The sequence below is a fragment of the Thalassophryne amazonica genome, chromosome 2, assembly GCF_902500255.1.
Source record: "Thalassophryne amazonica chromosome 2, fThaAma1.1, whole genome shotgun sequence".
Classification (NCBI taxonomy): domain Eukaryota; kingdom Metazoa; phylum Chordata; class Actinopteri; order Batrachoidiformes; family Batrachoididae; genus Thalassophryne; species Thalassophryne amazonica.
The window spans coordinates 65201544-65222739 of NC_047104.1; the positions used below are offsets into that span (position 1 = coordinate 65201544).

The 21196-nt window shown below is 41.2% G+C and overlaps 1 protein-coding gene across 2 annotated transcripts in view; it reads right to left on the bottom strand.

Moving 5' to 3' along the window:
* Window positions 1-21196, bottom strand: part of zgc:123258 (uncharacterized protein LOC641502 homolog) — a 118542-nt gene that overhangs the window by 33239 nt on the left and 64107 nt on the right. For both annotated transcript variants that reach the window (XM_034186925.1, XM_034186917.1), the window contains exon 11: window positions 5732-5788. In XM_034186925.1, the coding sequence (XP_034042816.1) occupies window positions 5732-5788 (57 nt within the window). The remainder of the gene's footprint in view (window positions 1-5731; window positions 5789-21196) is intronic.

Here is a 21196-nt window from a genome sequence, read left to right on the forward strand (position 1 = left end):
AAGAAATATTTTTTATTTGTCCCAATCAGGAACATTTGCTGTGCAGACAACCTAAATACAGCTGCACTTCAAAAACTTCCATTCATGAGCTGAACACCATGAAGCCCAGTCGGAAGAAAACATCTCTGCTCTTCAAAACAGGAGAAAAGTGTCTTCAACAACAACACCAGAAGTTAAAGTTGCAGATGAGACCTTCATCTGGTCCTGAGAATCTAGCATAGCATCACCTGCTTCTAAATAAAAGGCTCTTTAAACAGCAACATTGTATTAATTTTTTAAAACGTTGTTTCATTTCATATTTTAACAATAAATGAATGGATCATTAAAAATGTCCACAAAATCAAAGTCAGAAGACATTTGCACAGGTAGAAGCTCTCCACTTAATGTGTATAATTTTAAAACATTCACAATCACTAGTCAAATTCATATTTTAGAAATTATTCTGTCCTGATCACAACATTAAAGACAATCACAAATTTTGATGAAACTACAAGTTGAAATTACTAAATAAAAAAAAAATTCATCATGAGGTTTATGTCACAGAAATCCTACTTTACAATCATACTGCAGTCATTCTTAAATTCTCCTGTTGCATTTATAATAAACATCTTTATTTATTTACAGTGTCTGTTTTTCTGTTTGAAATGAGATATGAATAATCTACCAGACTTAAAATGTACAAATTTCCATGTTATTTTATTTGTCTAAAAATAAATCTCCAAGGTTACAGGTGGTTTTAATTTACAGATGAAGAAAGGTTTCTAAAAAACCTTTTATTTATTTATTTATTTAGCTATTTTAATTACAAGTGTTCTAAACTTTTTTTAAAACAGTAATCAGAAATTTTGAGGTAAAAAAAAAATGCAAGGGTCTTTCTTCAGAAAACTGCTCTATAAATGAGCAGTCCTGTGGAACGTTTCTGTTTTGTACAGATCAGTGGTTTCTACACTGACCTGTTTTGTACAGATCAGTAGTTTCTGCCTAGTCTTCCGTGTTTTGGCCCGACGCGTCGTTATTATTGGACAGCGCGAAGCTACGTCACAGCTCAGAGCGTTGAAAGTTGGACTGAGTTGAACTTTGACCACATCAGCCTACCGACAAGAGGTGATCCGCACTCCCCTGTCAGAAGCGTCGCTTTAGCTCGGCTTTTGATGCGATGCTTCTGACGCCGCTAAAAAGCAATGCGCCTCATTGAAAATAATGCTTTTTAGACCGATTCTTGACGCCTCTGACACTTCCAATGCGTTCAGTGTGAAAGACCCATAATAGTTACACAGGTACAGGGGCTCTAAAGGTTCAAGATTTTAAGGTTCTGCTACTAGTCTATAAAACTGTTCATGGACTGGTACCTTCCTACCTAGCTGACCTAATTATGAGGTCTGTTAGAAAAGTATTGGACCTTTTTATTTTTTGCAAAAACCTGATGGATTTGAATCACGTGTGCTTGCATGAGCAAACCTTGAACCTTCATGCGCATGCGTGAACTTTTTCACGCCTGTCAATTGCATCATTTTCTGGTAAGCAGCCTTTGTGTGGGACGTGTGTAGTGCGCTCGGCGGATTTTCATTTCAAGGAAAAAGACGGAACGACTGGAGCAGCCCCACATCAAATTTTGCCAGAAACTGGGCGACAGTCAGGTGGAAACCATTCGGATGATTCAGACGGCTTTCGGTGACTTTTCAGTCGTGTGACTATCCGGGAAATTGTGGAAGCATGTCACAGCATGTCCTGTGAGACTTCCAACACTTCTTCCGCAATTTCTCGGACAGTCACACGACGGTCCCGCATCACCACAGCGTTCACCTTGGAAATGATCTGGTTTTCAGCATGTTGATGGCCAACCGGAGCGTGGCTTGCTCTCCACCGTTGTGCGGATGTCTTTAAACTGGTTGTACTGCTCTTTAATCTGTGTGATGCCCAAAGCATCGTCACCGAAAGCTGTCTGAATCATCCGAATGGGTTCCACCTGGCTGTCGACCAGTTTCTGGCAAAATTTGATGCGGCGCTGCTCCAGTCGTTCCGTCTTTTTCCTTGAAATGAAAATCCGCCGAGCGCACTGCACACGTCCCACACAAAGGCTGCTTACCAGGAAATGACGCAATTGACAGGTGTGAAAAAGTTCCCGCATGCGCACGAAGGTTCAAGGTTTGCTCATGCAAGCACACGTGATTCAAATCCATCAGGTTTTTGCAAAAAATAAAAAGGTCCGATACTTTTCTAACAGACCTTGTATACCTTACGCACCGGCCCAGGTTTTGCATTCTCAGGGTGCAGGACTACTTTGTGTGCCTAGGGTGAATAAGAAATCTGCGGGTCATAGAGCTTCCTCTTATCGTGCCCCTGTTCTGTGGAATGATCTCCCTGCATCAATAAACAGTCAGATTATGTGGAGACTTTTTTCAAGTCCAGACTTAAGACGCACTTATTTTCCCTTTTGTATGGCTAGCATACTGGCACAGTACAGTTCTATGCTTTTACTCTTTTAATTCATTTATTAGGAAACGGAGCGTGCTGCAGCCTCAACTTCTGTGTCTTTTAGTGAAGTTTAGGGCTAGTGGCCGGCGGTCACCTTAGTATTTCCTGTTTTTCCTGTTGTTTAATGCTGACAAATTATACTGTATTTCTTGTCTTTCTGATGCCTGATTTAGTTTTTTTCCTTTCTGTTTAAGGTGCAGTTCCATCCAGAGATGGTTGTGGTATTTGTGCTGGAGACCCTCCTGTCCTGTGCACCAACAGCATTTCCTGTATATTCGTTTTGTAAATTGTTCTGTTATTTATGTCTGTAGCATGGCCCAAGCAGAGGGTCGCTCCTTTGAGTCTGGTCTGCTTGAGGTTTCTTCCTCAGAGGGAGTTTTTCCTTACCACTGCTGCTCTGGGGGTTAGTAAAGTTAGACCTTACTTATGTGAAGCACCTTGAGGCCACTCTGTTGTGATTTGGTGCTATATAAATGAAAATAAAGTGAAATTGAAAATTGAAATTAAAGGTCATCCTGGGGTAAATGCTCAGATGTTACTGAAAGTGGTGCGAAATGATTCCTCTTGTCATACACAAGCAGAAAATGCATTTTAATTGATTTGGTGATAGCAACATCCAGGGAGAGTCCTGTTGAGCCCCATAGACCATGTGGACCCTTGACACATTTTGCCATTTAACTATCCAACCAAACGCCACACACTGTAAAATAGTACATTTTTGGATCCTATGAGACAATACAAACAACTTGTCACCAGTTTCAACAAAATCTGAGCATCAGGTAAATTTTACCTCAGGATGACTTTGAACCATTATGGGGCTATACCGCTTGAACTAAAGGTTGGAACCTAGGCAAATATTTTCCAATCCTTAAAAGGAGGCAAACATGTTATTGTACATTATAAAACAATTTGACTCTCTTTCAATTTTTCCACTGGACTAACTCTCTCCTTGAAGAAGGGGGCAGCAGTCTGAAAATTTGAACCCCATCATTTTCTGACAATCTGGCCCCTATAGAATTCAAAACAGCAAGAAAATCAATTTTAGCACAAAACTCCTATGGGAACTGTTTGATCGACATACCATACCACACTAACATGAAAATCTTTAAACATCATCAAAGCAACTACGGCGTTAAAGTTCTGCAAAGAATTATAACTAACTTAACTCCTTCATCCTGTTCAAGACAATCTCACTAAGATCATCAATATTATCTGATGTACTAAAAAAAGAATCTTTAATGTACAAGTAATAAGGCAGGTCATACTTTCTCAGAAGGAACCCTGGGGTTCGCAGGGACCTACACCATGTTACCTTGCGCCTATAAAAGAGCAACAAGCAATCAAAAACCCAGAGTTAGTGAAGCAGCCTGCCATTCCCATCAGGGGACTCCAACAGCAAGCAGTGCAGATCAGAGGGGCTGTTTCAGAAAAGAAAATGTCTACATCCTGTTCTGCAATTCACTGTAGTCAAAGTGACTGACTGTAATATGAAGAAAATAAATATAAACTGTAAGATAAACAGTGAAAGCATGCAGAACCTTTACATTTTGAGGAAATACCAAAATGTTACAACTTCGGAATCTTAGAAACTTGTACCCCCTGTCACACTAGAGGCCAAATCCGAACTTTCATTCGAATGTTTTGCACATGCAAAATAGTCAAGGTGCGGTCAAGGAGGGAAAATGTCGAACGGTGGTCGGAGTGCAGGCTGACCGCAATCTAAATATTTATATGGCATGCAAATGACATTTGAAACATTCTGATCACATTCAAGGGGCCGTTTGAAATGGTCTGCCATTTCAGATGCTGGCCGAATGTCCCGACTATGCCTGAATGTACCACAAGCGCACCTCGAGTGCTGCTGGATTATATTTCCTCCACCCGCCATTGGACCTCACTCGTACAGCAATGTAAGCGCATCTGTTATATTCTCACTGCATTCTGACAGCTGTCTGTGCTAATATGTTTCATTCATATTTTACTGCATTAAGAGGTTCATGCATATGGCGTGTGCACAAATCAGTCTGGGCGGGTGGGAGCACAGTCTGTGTAGTCGGACGGTTATCTTCTGCAATTCTTATTCCTTCCCAGATGTGGCACAAATTATGGATTTTATGACATTCTGCCTGGGTCGGCTACATTCGTGCTCATTCTTGCCAAGTGTGACAGGCCCCTTAAGGCGCTTTTTCCCACTTCACAAAAGTAGCACTACTCGGCTCGACTCTACTCGGTTTTTTCGCTTTTCCATTAGGGTAGTTTTAGTCCGGGTAGGTTATTCGTACATGCTCGGGAGTGCGTTACCAAGCGAGCCGAGCCGATACAAAAATGTGACGTCAACAGGCTGCCGGCCACTGATTGGTCAGAGAACGTCGTCACTGGATGAGTCTGGTGTGCCGTCCGAGAGGAAAATCAAAACACGCCCATTTTTAACATAGTCACAGCGGCGTTACAGCGACCGTCGTTTTCTTTCGTTTCACGGCGTTTTTTTTTTTTGTTTTTTTTTACTCGCCCAAACCCAACCGTGGTCTGTGGATGAGCTGCGGACGTTTATGTTTGGTGGCGGAGGAGGAAAATACAGAGTGGATGAAGCGATCCGAAATGAGGCCGACACTCGGCCTCACCGGCCATTACAGCAACTCAGGAGAACAGCTGAAAAAGCTTAAAAGTGATTAAAGGACCACAATGACCGGAGTAGGTCGGACCGTAAAAGGGCTGGAAACGGTACGACCGCAGGAACGCTGTTTACGGACAACACCGGCGAGCAACGGGAGGCAGAATGACCACGACTCGGCTTTGTTGGAAGCGACGGATGGTAAGTGTTTTTGTGACTGTAGTCTGCTTGAAAGCACCGTTTAACGTTCATTTTCCCATTGGTGGGAAGCACACTTTAACAAACTAAGATTGTGAGTCTAAACTTGTGTTAAAGTAACATCGTTGTCTCATGTACGCAGACACAGTGAGCTAGCTGACTGCTAACTATCGAGCTAGCTAACTCCGTGCTCCGCTTTAAAGTATTAACTTCTAAAAAACTCAAATAGCAGTAAACACACGGAGTTCACCATTGTTTATGTTTGTGTCGCGTATAAAACAACGTCACTGCAGTTTGCTCTGCTGACCCCGTCCACATTGAAGAGGTACCATTTGCAGTGGAAAAAGCTCGCGCTTGGAACCAAACGAGTAGAGCCGAGTAGTGCTGGAGCTTTGTAGTGGAAAAGTGGCTTTAGTTTAGTTGAGTTTCCCTTTAAGGTGGACTTACCTTCTCTCCAGAGGCATCAGGGCCTAGGGCAACCTGCACCATAATGCTAACACCATTCTGTTGAGACACAAACACAAATACTGAGCACCAGGTCACAAAAACAAGTGTTAGTTCAACAGTGTTGTTAATGTTATTGATTCACTGTGTTTTTGCAGTTCAATTGGTTTAGTCAGTTTAGTTAAGTGTCATGTTGCCATTACCATGAGTGAGAAGTGCACTACGTTTGATGTATTCCGCCACTGTCTCTGTTTGTGGGTGTGTAAAAATAAAAGCATCTGCTTGTGATAGAAGACAAAAAGCTCTTTGTGTATGCGTGCGTATAACTTCAATCACGGACAAACTGGAGAGAGCTAACGTTTGCTGTTTGGTATGCTTATGTGTTTTGCAGGCCCGGATCCAGACCGGTTTGGACCGATGCAACTTGCATCGGTCAATTTTTTTTTTTTTTTACACATCACTCGTCATCGGTAAAAAAACAAAAAAAATCTTGAATAATCCCGAATAGTGCCGAGTGTGTCCCGTGGTGAACACAGCTTCGGTTTTCATGTCAACCTATAGTCCGTAAATTATACGCATTTTTCTGAGTTTCAGAGTCATACGGATGAACAAATAGTCGGATATTCAGGGTTTGGTCTGCAGTGGCTCTGTAATCAACCGTTTCTGCAGCGCGACTCCACTTTGAAGCCGTGAACCATTGAAGCAATGCTTCAATTCAATGGCTCGTGGCTCTTTGATTCGCTGCTCTTCAGAAGCGGTAAGTCCGCTTCTTAACCCCTCTCAAAGCCATTAAAATATCATGAGTCACTTTTGTGTGTACTAAAGTCACTAACTGGGACTCTTGTCTTGTTGCAGTCAAGAAACGAGAATCATCCTCTGTTCCGTTCACACAGTTCGAAACTGCGCGGCTCTCTGCCGAGACAGAGTCCGGTCGGAATTAATAACTTCAAAATGAATTGCTGCTTTAAATAAAAATGACACCTCTTTCAAAACGTAATACAGACAAGAAATACAATCGACTAAAATTTCCTCCCAAAATGAACGTGCTGTATTTCTTTAAAATTACATCCTGAAGTGAAGCACAGCAACTGTAAGAGCTCAGCTCAGATATATGGAAAGACATTCATGCCAATAATGTCTGAAAGGAAATGCTTTTGCCTCTCCTGATGGCTCCCTTGATGACTCTCCTGATGACGTGAATGACTCATTACCATGAACAAAAGACTGAAAACTGCTTTGACCTGAGTACCCCATTGTAAACGGGGGACAAAGTGTGTCTCAGACCCCCTCCCCGGTTAAGGCTGGGTTTCAACTGTTTCACATAGAATGCTTCCTTGACACCTCTCTCAAACCATTTCTTCTCTCTGGCTAAGATTTTAACTTCCTTGTCCTCAAACGTGTGGTTAGTGTCTTTCAGGTGGAGATGAACTGCAGACTGAGGTCTATTTACGCCCTTTCTGCGGTGCTGGTATAGCCTTTTGTGTAAAGGTTGCTTAGTCTCACCTATGTAGTGTTCATTACAGTTTTCCTGACATCTGATAGAATACACTACATTGCTCTGTTTGTAACTAGGGATCCTGTCCTTAGGGTGAGCTAATTTCTGTCTCAAGGTGTTAACCGGTTTAAATTAAACTGGGATTTTGTGTTGTCTGAAGATCCTCTGTAGTTTTTCCCCTACTCCTGCTAAATAAGGGAGAGACACTCTTCTTCTTCTTGTCTCCGTCTCCTGTCTATCTGGTCTCTTTGTTTTCTGGGACTTCTGCACTTTGTCCAGGGACTATCGTGAGTACCCACATACTGTGGGGGCTTTCCGTACAAGTTGTTCTTCTTTCATTTTTTAATAACATTTACATTTACCCTGATGGACTACCCTGCAGTGGGGAATAAGTTTCATTACACTAGAAGTCTTTCAGAAAGCGCTGTAACTAGGGTTAAGGATATGATTCCTTCTTTATGTTCTCTAATGTCATATACCAACACAGAGCAGAGTAGCTACCTAAACTCTGTAAGGGAGTTAGAGTATCTTGTCAATAGTTTTACATCCTCATTGAAGACAACTTTGGATGCTGTAGCTCCTCTGAAAAAGAGAGCTTTAAATCAGAAGTGTCTGACTCCGTGGTATAACTCACAAACTCGTAGCTTAAAGCAGATAACCCGTAAGTTGGAGAGGAAATGGCGTCTCACTAATTTAGAAGATCTTCACTTAGCCTGGAAAAAGAGTTTGTTGCTCTATAAGAAAGCCCTTCGTGAAGCTAGGACATCTTTCTACTCATCACTAATTGAAGAAATAAGAACAACCCCAGGTTTCTTTTCAGCACTGTAGCCAGGCTGACAAAGAGTCAGAGCACTATTGAGCTGAGTATTCCATTAACTTTAACTAGTAATGACTTCATGACTTTCTTTGCTAACAAAATTTTGACTATTAGAGAAAAAATTACTCATAACCATCCCAAAGATGTATCGTTATCTTTGGCTGCTTTCAGTGATGCCGGTATTTGGTTAGACTCTTTCTCTCCGATTGTTCTGTCTGAGTTATTTTCATTAGTACTTCATCCAAACCATCAACATGCTTATTAGACCCCATTCCTGCCAGGCTGCTCAAGGAAGTCCTACCATTATTTAATGCTTCAATCTTAAATATGATCAATCTATCTTTGTTAGTGGCTATGTACCACAGGCCTTAAGGTGGCAGTAATTAAACCATTAAAGTTAATTATGGAGTTCCACAAGGTTCTGTGCTAGGACCAATTTTATTCACTTTATACATGCTTCCCTTGGGCAGTATTATTAGATGGTATTGCTTAAATTTCATTGTTACGCAGATGATACCCAGCTTTATCTATCCATGAAGCCAGAGGATACGCACCAATTAGCTAAACTGCAGGATTGTCTTACAGACATAAAGACATGGATGACCTCTAATTTCCTGCTTTTAAACTCAGATAAACTGAAGTTATTGTACTTGGCCCCACAAATCTTAGAAGCATGGTGTCTAACCAGATCGTTACTCTGGATGGCATTTCCCTGATCTCTAGTAATACTGTGAGAAATCTTGGAGTCATTTTTGATCAGGATATGTCATTCAAAGCGCATATTAACAAATATGTAGGACTGCCTTTTTGCATTTACGCAATATCTCTAAAATCAGAAAGGTCTTGTCGCAGAGTGATGCTGAAAAACTAATTCATGCATTGGTTTCATCTAGGCTGGACTATTGTAATTCATATTATCAGGTTGTCCTAAAAGTTCCCTAAAAAGCCTTCAGTTGGTTCAGAATGCTGCAGCTAGAGTACTGACGGGGACTAGCAGGAGAGAGCATATCTCACCCGTGTTGGCCTCCCTTCATTGGCTTCCTGTTAATGCTAGAATAGAATTTAAAATTCTTCTTCTTACTTATAAGGTTTTGAATAATCAGGTCCCATCTTATCTTAGGGACCTCGTAGTACCATATTACCCCATTAGAGCGCTTCGCTCTCAGACTGCGGGCTTACTTGTAGTTCCTAGGGTTTGTAAGAGTAGAATGGGAGGCAGAGCCTTCAGCTTTCAGGCTCCTCTCCTGTGGAACCAGCTCCCAATTCAGATCAGGGAGACAGATACCCTCTCTACTTTTAAGATTAGGCTTAAAACTTTCCTTTTCGCTAAGGCTATAGTTAGGGCTGGATCGGGTGACCCTGGACCATCCCTTGGTTATGTTGCGTTTAGACGTAGACTGTGTTCATAATTATTGTATGGCCTTGCCTTGCAATGTGGAGCGCCTTGGGGCAACTGTTGTTGTGATTTGGCGCTATACAAGAAAAAAAGTTGATTGATTGATTGATTTAGCCCTTCCCTCTGCAGTTGTGGGCACCTGTAGGGCTCTATGTTGAAGAGTCCTGATCACCCCGAGCTTGTGTTCAAGGGGGTGGTTTGAGCCAAAGAGCAGATATTGGTCAGTGTGAGTGGGTTTTCTGTAAACCCCTGTTTGGAGCTGCCTGTTCTCTCCAAATCATAACATCACAGTCCAAGAAGGCTAAATGGTTGTTTCTGGCATCATCACGTTGTGAACTTGACATTGGAATCCACCGAGTTGATGTGTTCTGTAAAGTCCTCAACCTCCTTGATTTTAACCCATGTGTCATCGACATATCTGAACCAGTGACTGGGAAGAGATGCCCGTGAAATACGTCAAGGCTTGTCTTCTCCACTCACTCCATGTACAGATTTGCCACAATGGGGGATTACCGGAGACCCCATCGCACAACCATGGATCTGCCTGTAGTAATTCCCCCTAACAGGAAATACGTGGTGTTAAGACAGATCTCCAAGCGTTGGCAGATGTGGCTGGTGTGAGTTGGTCCTTTCAAGTAGAGACACATCCTCCAGCAGTCCTCTGCCTCACAGCTGAGATGGCCTCAGCGGTGGGGATGCAGGTGAACAATGATGTCACATCAAATGACACCATAGTTTCATCTGTCTCCAGCTGCAGGTCCTTGATCTTGTTCACAAATCTTGTGTGTTCTCCACATGGTGGGTCTGAGTTACCCACTAGAGGAGCCAAAATCCACTGAGGTGCTTGGCAAATTGTATGTGATGGAATCTGTGCTACATACAATAGGGCTGAGTGGGCACGTCCTGTTGTGGATTTTGGGCAGTCATAGATGCATGGAGTGGCGTCCCCAGGGTACAGTCTGTAGTATGTCTGTCTGTCGATGAGTCCCTCCTCTTTCTCCAGGTTTTGGAGGTAGATAAGATTTTCTTCTTCTTATAGCCGCTCGTGTGGGGTCTCTTCAGACTTCGTATGTACTGGAGTCACTGAGCAAGTTGTTGATCTTGGCCTCGCAGGTGATGTGTTCAGGGACCCCGTGCAATCTGCATTATCTGCTGGCAGGATAAGGATGCTTTGGTCCGTCTGCAGTGCTGACAAAGCTTTCTGTTCTTCTCCTGTGATGTTGGAGGAGGAGGCTTAGCACTGTTAGCACTGCTGTGACTCTTAGTCAGAGGTCCCAGCTTCTGACTGACAAACTGTTATGTTTAATGGCTGACTCTACTGCAGTGATGTAATCTCTGTCGGTATATGTTAGGGGGTCACTGAGAAATTTAGTCCTTTAGAGTGAACATCCTTTTCTGTCTGTGTAAGAACCCTGTCGGACAGATTCTTTTACCCAATTTTCCCTGTTGGTCACTAATTTGTCTGGGTGTATCTTTAAAACTACTTCCACTGAAAGTACGGGAAGGACTAAAGAACAACAACTTGTACGGAAAGCCCTCACAGTATGTGGGTACCCACGATGGTCCCTGGACAAAGTGCAGAAGTCCCAGAAAACAAAGAGACCAGATAGACAGGAGGCGGAGACAAGAAGAAGAGTGTCTCTCCCTTATTTAGCAGGAGTAGGGGAAAAACTACAGAGGATCTTCAGACAACACAAAATCCCAGTTTACTTTAAACCGGTTAACACCTTGAGACAAAAATTAGTTCACACTAAGGACAGGATCCCTAGTTACAAACACAGCAATGTAGTGTATTCTATCAGATGTCAGGAAAACTGTAATGAACACTACATAGGTGAGACTATGCAACCTTTACACAAAAGGCTATACCAGCACCGCAGAGAGGGTGCAAATAGACCTCAGTCTGCAGTTCATCTCCACCTGAAAGACACTAACAGACACGTTTGAGGACAAGGAAGTTAAAATCTTAGCCAGAGAGAAGAAATGGTTTGAGAGAGGTGTCAAGGAAGCATTCTATGTTAAACAGTTGAAACCCATCCTTAACCGGGGAGGGGGTCTGAGACACACTTTGTCCCCTGTTTACAATGGGGTACTCAGGTCAAAGCAGTTTCAGTCTTTTGTTCATGGTAATGAGTCATTCACATCATCAGGAGAGTCGTCAAGGGAGCCATCAGGAGAGACTTCCGTCCCACCATTAGGAGGGACAGCTGCCCTGTCATTAGGAGGGTGCTAACTAGAGCACAATAGGTGTTAATTAGAGCTACTGTTTAGTCACTACCCTATAGCAGTCGGCCTCTCGGTAGGAGGGGTCAGGTTAGGTTTAAAAAAACTCCAGCTTTTGTTGGCTTCTGTTTATTCTTCTCTACAAGAGTCAAGACAGAAGTCAGACTACCAGAGCAAGAATTTTAGCTGAGGAAGCTTCTGCAATTTGAAGCGAAAATTCCTCGCGTCAAGCAACACAGTCCAGTCGAAGATTCAAGCTTCTCTACTATGGAAACCACCTGGACAACTGAGAGCCTACACAGAAACATTTACTCTAAGACTCAATAAAATGTTCAATTTCAATTTAAAAGGCTTATTATAAAGTGCCAAATCACAACAAAATCTAAATATATTAAAACAAATACATCACAAATGTACCCACATCACAACTGTGACATGTGTACAATTGTGATGTATTTGTTTTAGTATATTTAGTCATGGACATGATGAATATTGTTACCTGCTGGACTGTTTCTAATTTTGATTGGTATCAATGAAAAAAATACTGTCTGTATCACAATATATTATTATTAAGAATATATGCAGTCATTTTTATTGATTTTATCAATTGAAAAAAAAAATCATATATAGATTCAGGTATAATTGGGAGGTGATGGTCTAGTGGTTAAGGTGTTGGGCTTGAGACCAGAAGATCCTGGGTTCAAATCCCCGCCTGACTGGAAAATCACTAAGGGCCCTTTGGCAAGATCTTTAATCCCTTATTGCTCACGGTGTGAAGTAAGCACCATGTATGGCAGCACCCTGACATCGGGGTGAATGTGAGGCATTATTGTAAAGTGCTTTGAGCGTCTGATGCAGATGGAAAAGTGCGATATAAATGCAGTCCATTTACCATTTATAATTGAAAGATTTTGGCAATAAATTTGATCCTGTTTACAGTCAATTTTTGTTATAGTGTTTTTTTTAGGACATCATATTTATACAAATACGAAGTGTTCACTATGGTCCATGAAATATAATAAATATATTAAAAGAAGTGTGACAGTGTATGTTGCACACGAATAAAAGAATGAAGATTATTGAATAACAAGACGGGTACGATTTTTATTTTATCATTGGGCAAAAATGCATGTCAGATTTTCACTCTGGATCCAGCCCTGTTTTGGATCACGGATGAATGACGCCAAAATGTAACATTGATAGGACAAATATTTTTGGAAAATCAACGGATATTAGCTGACAACACTGAACAATGGACACTGATATTTACATTCTGGACTCACACACTAGTCCAGCAGGGGGCAGTAAATTAGCTATATATTAAAAATGTGCATGATATTATTTAGTAAGTTTAATGCAAGTACATAATATAAATTGTAAATGCATCAAAAATACATGGATGACACAAGAAAGTTAAAATACTTATTTCCATTGTGGCCCATTTAAAAATCAAATGACAAAATAGAAGTAATAATAAAATAAAATAATAATAATATTGATAATAATAATAATAACCTTAACAATTTATAAATACTTTAAGACCGTAAATTAACAAATTACATAATTAACAGGAAATAAAAGGGTTGAGTTATTCTAGAAACTGTTGAGGTCTAAGGTTCTAAAAACATTCTGGACTCACACACCATTCCAACTCATTACAGAAACTTTGCATAATTTATCCCCCCCTGAAAAATGTCAGCTACCTATTTTACAAACACGAGCCAATCAAGAACTTGTGGATCCCCACGGGCAATACGCTAGTTGTAATTATCTTTGTTATTATTGAGGAGCAATGATACAGCCTGTTGTGTTCATCACAGTCAGCCAGTGGGAGAAGTAATATGTATGTATACATCCTTTACTACCATGTTGCCTGTGGGGATCCATGGGCTCTAGATTCTGTAATGTTTACAAAATAGGTAGCTGGCATTTTTCAAGGGTGGTAATAAACTGTGCGACGTTTCTATAATGAGTTGGAATGGTGTGAGTCCAGAATATTTTTAGAATGTTAGACCTCAAGTTTTTAGAAGAATAACTCAACCCTTTTATTTCCTGTTAATTACGTATGTTTTTAATGTTAATTTACTGTCTTAATGTGTCTATAAATTGTTTAGGTTCTTGTTATCATATGCACACTGTTATTATTATTATTAGCATCAGTATATCTATTTTTACTTCTATTTTATCATTTGATTTTTAAATGGATCACACTGGAAATAAGTGTTTTCACTTTCTTGTGTCATCCATGTATTTTAATGAATTTGCAATAATATTATGCATTTACATTGAACTTACAAAAAAAAAAAAAAGCCACGTACACACACTTTTAGCATATAGATGATTGCAAATATCAATGTCCATTATTCAGTGTTGTTAACTAATATATGTAGCTTCTCTAAAAATATTAGTCCTATCAATGTTCGGTTTTGGTGCCATTCATCCTTGACCCAAAATACATAGACATAACAAATGGCAAATTTCAGCTCTCCCCAGTCTGTGCGTGATGAAAATTGTACACACGCACGCAAGCAGAGCTTTTTGTCATTCCTGCATTCTGCTGTATAAGCAGGTGCTTGTAATTTGACAAAGACTGTGGTGAAGACATTAAAAGCACTCCAGTTTTCATTTATGGTACCGGGTGCATGACACTTAAGTCAACTCATGGTAACTGCAACATAACACCTTACCTAAAATGACTAAAACCAATTGGACTACAAAAAAAAAACCCACACACAATAAATCATAACACTAACAACTCTGCTAAAACTAACATGAACCACAATAACCACATTTAAAACCTCAAAACCCAGAACTCCAGTCCACTGTTTACTGGTTTTGCTAAAATCGGTCATTCTCAACAAATATTTGTTTTATGAACTTTCGTTTTCACAGCATTCATACTGACCCAAAATACACAAGCATATCCAAATGGCAAATGTCAGCTCTCCCCGGTTTTTGCTGTGATCTACGCCATACACATGATGCAAGCACACAGAAGGCAGCACAGTAACACTGCACAAGAGACATGAGAGAGAGAGAGAGAGAGAGAGAGGATTAGAGAGAGAGAGAGGATGGGGGAGAGGGAGAGAGAGAGAGAGATGAGAGATGATGAGGAAGAGGAGAGAGAGAGAGATTTACATACCCCCTGGCAGAATTTTTGTTTTTCAGAGAATATGAATGATGACACATAAGCATGTTTTTACTCATGATTATGGTTGGGTGAAGCCATTATGTGAAACAACTGTTACTCTTTTTAAATATTAACAGAAACTACCAAATGACCCTGATTAAAAGTTTTAAATACCCCTGTTCTTAATACAGTGTATGCCCCTTTAACATCAATGACAGCTCGGAGTCTTTTGTGGTAGTTGTGGATGAGGCTCTCTGATGGTAAAGATGGCACTGAAAAATGTGTCTTGGACTTTAAGCTTTGGTCCCACTGAATAATAAAGCCATGAATAATGAGCATGTATGGATTTGTTATTTATCCAAATAATGAGTCACGTATATGAACATTGCGCAAACGATTAAAAAACACTGCGAGTGAGTGCAGTGATTGCGTCAGTGCGCACACCACATTAGAGGTGTTTCAACAGCCAAATGAGTGAAAATGATTAATCCGCTACCAAAGAAACTTATATACAGCGTCCAGCACACAAACAGGTGGGATTTTCACAACTGTGTGCGAGAGGGCGGAGCAAAATAGACTATCCAAAATAGCCTGTCCTGTCCTCGTAGCCGCTAGGTAACTCGGGTAATGGGCTTCTAACAGCCTCGTCCTCACCACTAACATGCCTCTCAAATCCTTGTTTGTCCTCGTAGTACCTCGTACACAAACTGCCCCCCAGTTTTTGTAAAATTTTGAACTTCTCGAAATTAGCACCACGTTCAGAGATGAGCCTCATTAGCTGAATGTTCTGCCTCTAAGACCACTATTCTCCCACATTTGTTGAATAACTCCACTCGTACCAAAAAAATAAATAAAACACCACTAAGTAGTTCATTAGTCATCGCTCATTATTTGGTGAGACCAGGGCTTTATTTACATCAATTACTAAGAAATACAAACAGTATGGCACTCTACGGTAAATCTGTATGGAGTAGACAGTTCTCAAAAACTGAGTGACTGTGCAAGAAGGAGAAGAGTGAGGAAATCCACCAAGACACCCAGGCAACCCAGAATTTATAGGCTGCTGTGGCTGTGACTGGAGAAATTGTGCACAGTGCAAGCTTTGCATTTTGTATCACCAGTTATAGAGCTTCATGATGAAGTAGTATACAGGAGAATTTTCTTAAAAAGAAGACCTGAAAGTTTAGCTACAAACTGCCAGAAGGTACATCTGAGATGCAAGCCTAGAGTTGATCTGATTTGGTGAAAGAAAATCCTTCTCCGCTGTACTCCACTATGAAGCGAAGCATTCCTGTAAGAAGGTCATGGAGAGGCCTAGCCAATAACGCTGACTACTTCGCGGATTTCGCTTATTGCGAGCTATTTTTAGAACGTAACTCCCACGATAAACGAGGGACCACTGTACTGTTTTGTTTGTGGTTGCAATCACCAAAGTAGTTGCAAAAGTGACCCCCCCCCCCCCCCCCCCCCCCCCCCCAACGGAGAAGAGAAGACAAGGTGAATGGAAGACGTTGCGTCGGTAAGTGTTAGGCCTGGTTCACACGGCAGGATAATTAGGCCGATATCAAACCCGATCTTCCCCTTCCGACAATCTTAAGGACGCCCCGACAATCATGATGACGCTAAAGATAATCTTATCAGATATTCCTGCCGTGTGTGGTGTTTTAAGAGCGCTCTGATCTGCTCGGAAGGGCGTCAGGAACGCTCCGATCGCAAATCGGGGATATTCAACATGTTGGATTTTTTTGGCCCGATATCGTAGCGTGTGGTGTCCTCCAACCACAAACGAGCATGCAGCCTGCTGAATGTGACATGCAGCCAATCAGAAAGCGAGGTGACGGACGTATGGAGCGGAAAATAAAATCAAAACAGCTGTTCTGACTTACCAGAAAGTCTGGTGGTCGCGCTGTCTCCACTCCTTTAAAGAGCATCTTTTCTTTTTCTATCGTTGTTTCCCTGTTGTAAATAGTCCACAAAGTACCTCCATTTGTTTACTCTGAAGTCACGTTTAAAATCGAGAGATTTTGCGAGATTTCCTGTCTGAATGTTCGTGTGTGAAATCTGTTCGTGTGTGGTGTTGTTGTCCTTACCGTGTGGCTGCACACCACACACTGTACGACCAAACCTGTTAGATCCATGATTTTTATCTTCACGTGTGTGGTCTCTCAGGTTTTGGAAACCTACAGATAATTTTAAAATCCTGTCGTGTGAACCAAGCATTAACCTACACAGCTAATCAGAGTAGCTGCGCTCTCTCACCTGCAAAACCGCCTGGACATGTTTGTGCTCTGGGTCATAAACATGTCCACTTTCCCACCAGTCACTTTTTCTTTGCATTTTCACTTTGTCTGTGTGTAATTTGCCCAAAAACCCACAGAAAATACAGTGATATTTTCCCCGGAAGTAGAGAAATTACACGTGTATATATTTTACCCCTTTAGTGCCCGCCCTCAAACGAGACTGCGGTGCCCAATTACGATCCCCATGATCCAGAAAGAGTGGAAAAACAGGATGAAATGGCTTACTCCAGCATGCCTCCTATGAGTCCCATCAGGCTGGCTCATAAAGTGAAGACCTGGCAACTAGCTGGCTTATAATATGTGTACCTGGCAACCCGCTTGAAAACAAAGTAACCCTCCGCCCGGCCGCATTCTCAGAACTGCTACAATGCTGCATTTCAGTATTTTTACCCCGCTGGAAAGCAATCAAACAAGTATAAAGCTATATTCACTAGGACTACCCCGTTTAAAGATGTTGGAACATGACTGAAGCTGTTAAGACTACGAACACCTGGAAGTGACCACATGATTTTCAATTCAATTTATTTTCATTTATAGCGCCAAATCACAACAGAGTTGCCTCAAGGCGCTTCAAACAAGCAAGGTCCAACCCCACCAACCCCCAGAGCAGCAGTGGCAAGGAAAAACTCCCACAAGGAAGAAACCCCAAGCAGACCAGACCCAAAGGGACGACCGTCTGCCTGGGTCATGCTACAGACATAAATTACAGAACAATTCACAAAATGAATATACGGGAAATGCTGTTGGTGCACAGGACAGGAGGGTCTCCAGCACAAATACCACACCCATCTCTGGATGGAGCTGCACCTTAAACAGAGAGGAAAAAAACAAAAACAGAATCAGGCATCAGAAAGACAAGAAATACTAATAGAAATACAATACTAATAGAAGACAACAAATACTAAATAATCAACAAGAAAAACAGGAAATGCTAAGGTGATCGCCGGCCACAAGCCCTAAGCTTTACTGTAAGACCCAGAATTTAGGTAAAGTTGAGGCCGCGGCAGGCTCCATTTCCTAATAAAATGAATTAAAAGTGTAAAAAGCGTAGAATTATACTATGCCACTATGCTAGCCATACGAAAGGGAAAATAAGTGCGTCTTAAGTCTAGACTTTAAAGTCTCCACAGAATCTGACTGTTTTACTGACACAGGGAGATCATTCCACAGACCAGGGGCACGATAAGACAAAGCTCTATGACCCGCAGACTTCTTATTCACCCTAGGGACACAAAGTAGTCCTGCACCCTGAGAGCGTAAAGCCTGGGCCGGTACGTAAGGTTTACTTAGGTCAGCGAGGTAGGAAAGTGCCAGTTCGTGAACAATTTTATAGACTAGTAGCAGAACCTTAAAATCTGATCTCACTGGGACAGGAAGCCAGTGAAGGGATGCCAAAACGGGTGTAATGTTGTTGAACTTTCTGCTTTGTGTCTAAAGTCTGGCTGCAGCATTTTGAACTGATTGGAGAGCCCTAATGCTGGACTGCGGTAAACCAGAAAATGGAACATTGCAGTAGACCAATCTAGAAGAGATAAATGCATGGATCAGGGTCACAGCATCAACCATAGGCAGGATGGGACAAATCTTCGCTATATTTCACAGGTGGAAGAAAGCAGTCCTCGTAATAAGGACAATGTAGGATCAAAAAATTACCCCAAGGTTCCTTACTTTGTAAGTGTAATGTATGACACACAAGCCTAGGCTAAGCATTAACTGGTCAAATTGATGCAGATGTCTCACTGGGCCAAGAACCATCATTTCAGTCTTATCAGAGTTTAAAAGTAGGAAGTTTCTAGACATCCAACTTCTCACTGATGCAAGGCAATCTTCTAAGGATTTTATGTGAATGAGATTACCAGCAGTTATCAGCATGTATAACTGAGTATCTTCAGCATAGCTGTGAAAGATAATCCCAAAGCGCTGCAATATGTGCCCAAGGGGTGCTATATAAAGGGAGATCTGCAGGGGGCCCAAGACTGACCCCTGTGGAACCCCAAATTTCATGTCACTAAGGATAGAGGTAGTGTTACTGTACAAAACACAGTGAGAATGACTGGTCAAGTACAACCCCAATTCCAATGAAGTTGGGATGTTGTAGAAAATATAAATAAAAACAGAATACAATGATTTGCAAATCCTCTTCAACCTATATTCAATTGAATACACCACAAAGACAAAATATTTCATGTTCAAACTGATAAACTTTGTTGTTTTTGTGCAAATATTTGCTTATTTTGAAATAGATGCCTGCAACATGTTTCAAAAAGTTGGGACGGGGCAACAAAAGACTGGGAAAGTTGACGAATGCTCAAAAAACACTGAATTGGAAACATGCAAGTGTCATGATTGGGTATAAAAGGCGCATCCCCAAAAGGCTCAGCCGTTCACAAGCAAAGATGGGGCGAGGACAACCACTTTGTGAACAACTGCATGAAAAAATAGTCCAACAGTTTAAGAACAATGTTTCTCAATGTTCAATTGCAAGGAATTTAGGGATTCCAGCATCTACAGTCCATAACATAATCAGAAGATTCAGAGAATCTGAAGAACTTTGTACACGTAAGTGGCGAGGCCAAAAACCAACACTGAATGTGTCATTCCATGTCAATTCAACAAGGGCCTCACGCACTTTGTCTTAGATTTTCTTCAAATTTTAATCAAATATTCCAAGACTATTCAGAACAAATCCACCTGCATGATGAGTGTGATGTTGTGTGATGTGCCTGATCTGCAAAGCAGAAGTTCTCTTGTTGCATCATCTAAGTCTGTGATGGGCTTGACCCCTTGTTTCCGACAAGAAACCATGAAATTAAAAAGTGTTATTCCAAAGCATTACATGACTCTGACAAGACTGATCAATACCAATAGAAAAGCTGCATTCAGTGTTTATTGGTCTGTTTAAAGAAATTTGAAATGTAGATCATCAAAATAATCACCTGCAGAAAGAAGTGTGATGACATTCACTTTCATCAGACCAAAAAGAACAGGGAGGAAGATGTGCAGCCATTCTTACTCCAACTAGATTGACAGCAGCAGCTTTGAACACGCAGTACCCCATTCACTGCATTGCTCATCATGCAGATGGATACAAGCCTAGTAACCGTGGAAACATTGGGGAATCCCCCTGGCAGATCTATGTGCAAGCATTCTGGGGTGTTCCATGAATCACATGAATGCAGTGTGTGCACACAATTAAAATGAAATTGTCATTTCAGTACAAGAAATACATTCACGAGTGCACAAATTAGCCATAATCGGATGCTTAAATTAACCAGGATGGAGTTTCATAAAGAAGGCCATGTTTATAACACAAAGTAGATATCAATACCTTCAAAATGGAATTAGTTTGGACAGTTTATTTATTGCCCACATGAGCTTTTCTTCTAATATAATTCAACCACAAAATGTTTTTTCAGAATTCAGAGGTTTCTCCCACAATAACCGTTTACCACCGATATGCCAAATTTACATATTTCATAGCCAGTATAGCTGGTATTAAGGAGCCAAGAAATAGAAAGGCTTCTTTGAGTGTAATGGTATGCTTCAGTGTCTCAAACACAGATGCTCGCAAGAGTCAATGTCATATTTTCCATAGTTTGAGCATACATAAAGTTCACAGTTTAGTGTCAATGTCTGTTGTTTGACTATAGTCCAAGTCTGGGTGTCCATGACAACTGCCACAGAAAATTTCGGGCCTCTAGGTCCATTATTTGCTGAGATATTCTACCTTGAACATGGCTCCAGAAATGACAGCCATAATTTTTGCCTAAAAAACGGCAGACCCCATGCACACTAAATTGGCCATATCTCAGAAACTATTTGGCCTACAGGCCTCAACCTTCAGATTTGCTATTCTGAATAGTCTGGGAATATTTGATTAAAATTTAAAGAAAATCTGAGACAAAGTGTGTGAGGCCCCTCAAATAATCGCTGAATTGACATGGAATGACCCGAATGCCCGTGACCTTCAATCCCTCAGGCGGCACTGCATTAAAAACCGACAACATTGTGTAAAGGATCTTACCTTGTGGGCTCAGGAACACTTCAGAAAACCACTGTCAGTTAACAAAGTTCATCGCTACATCTACAAGTGCAAGTTAAAACTTT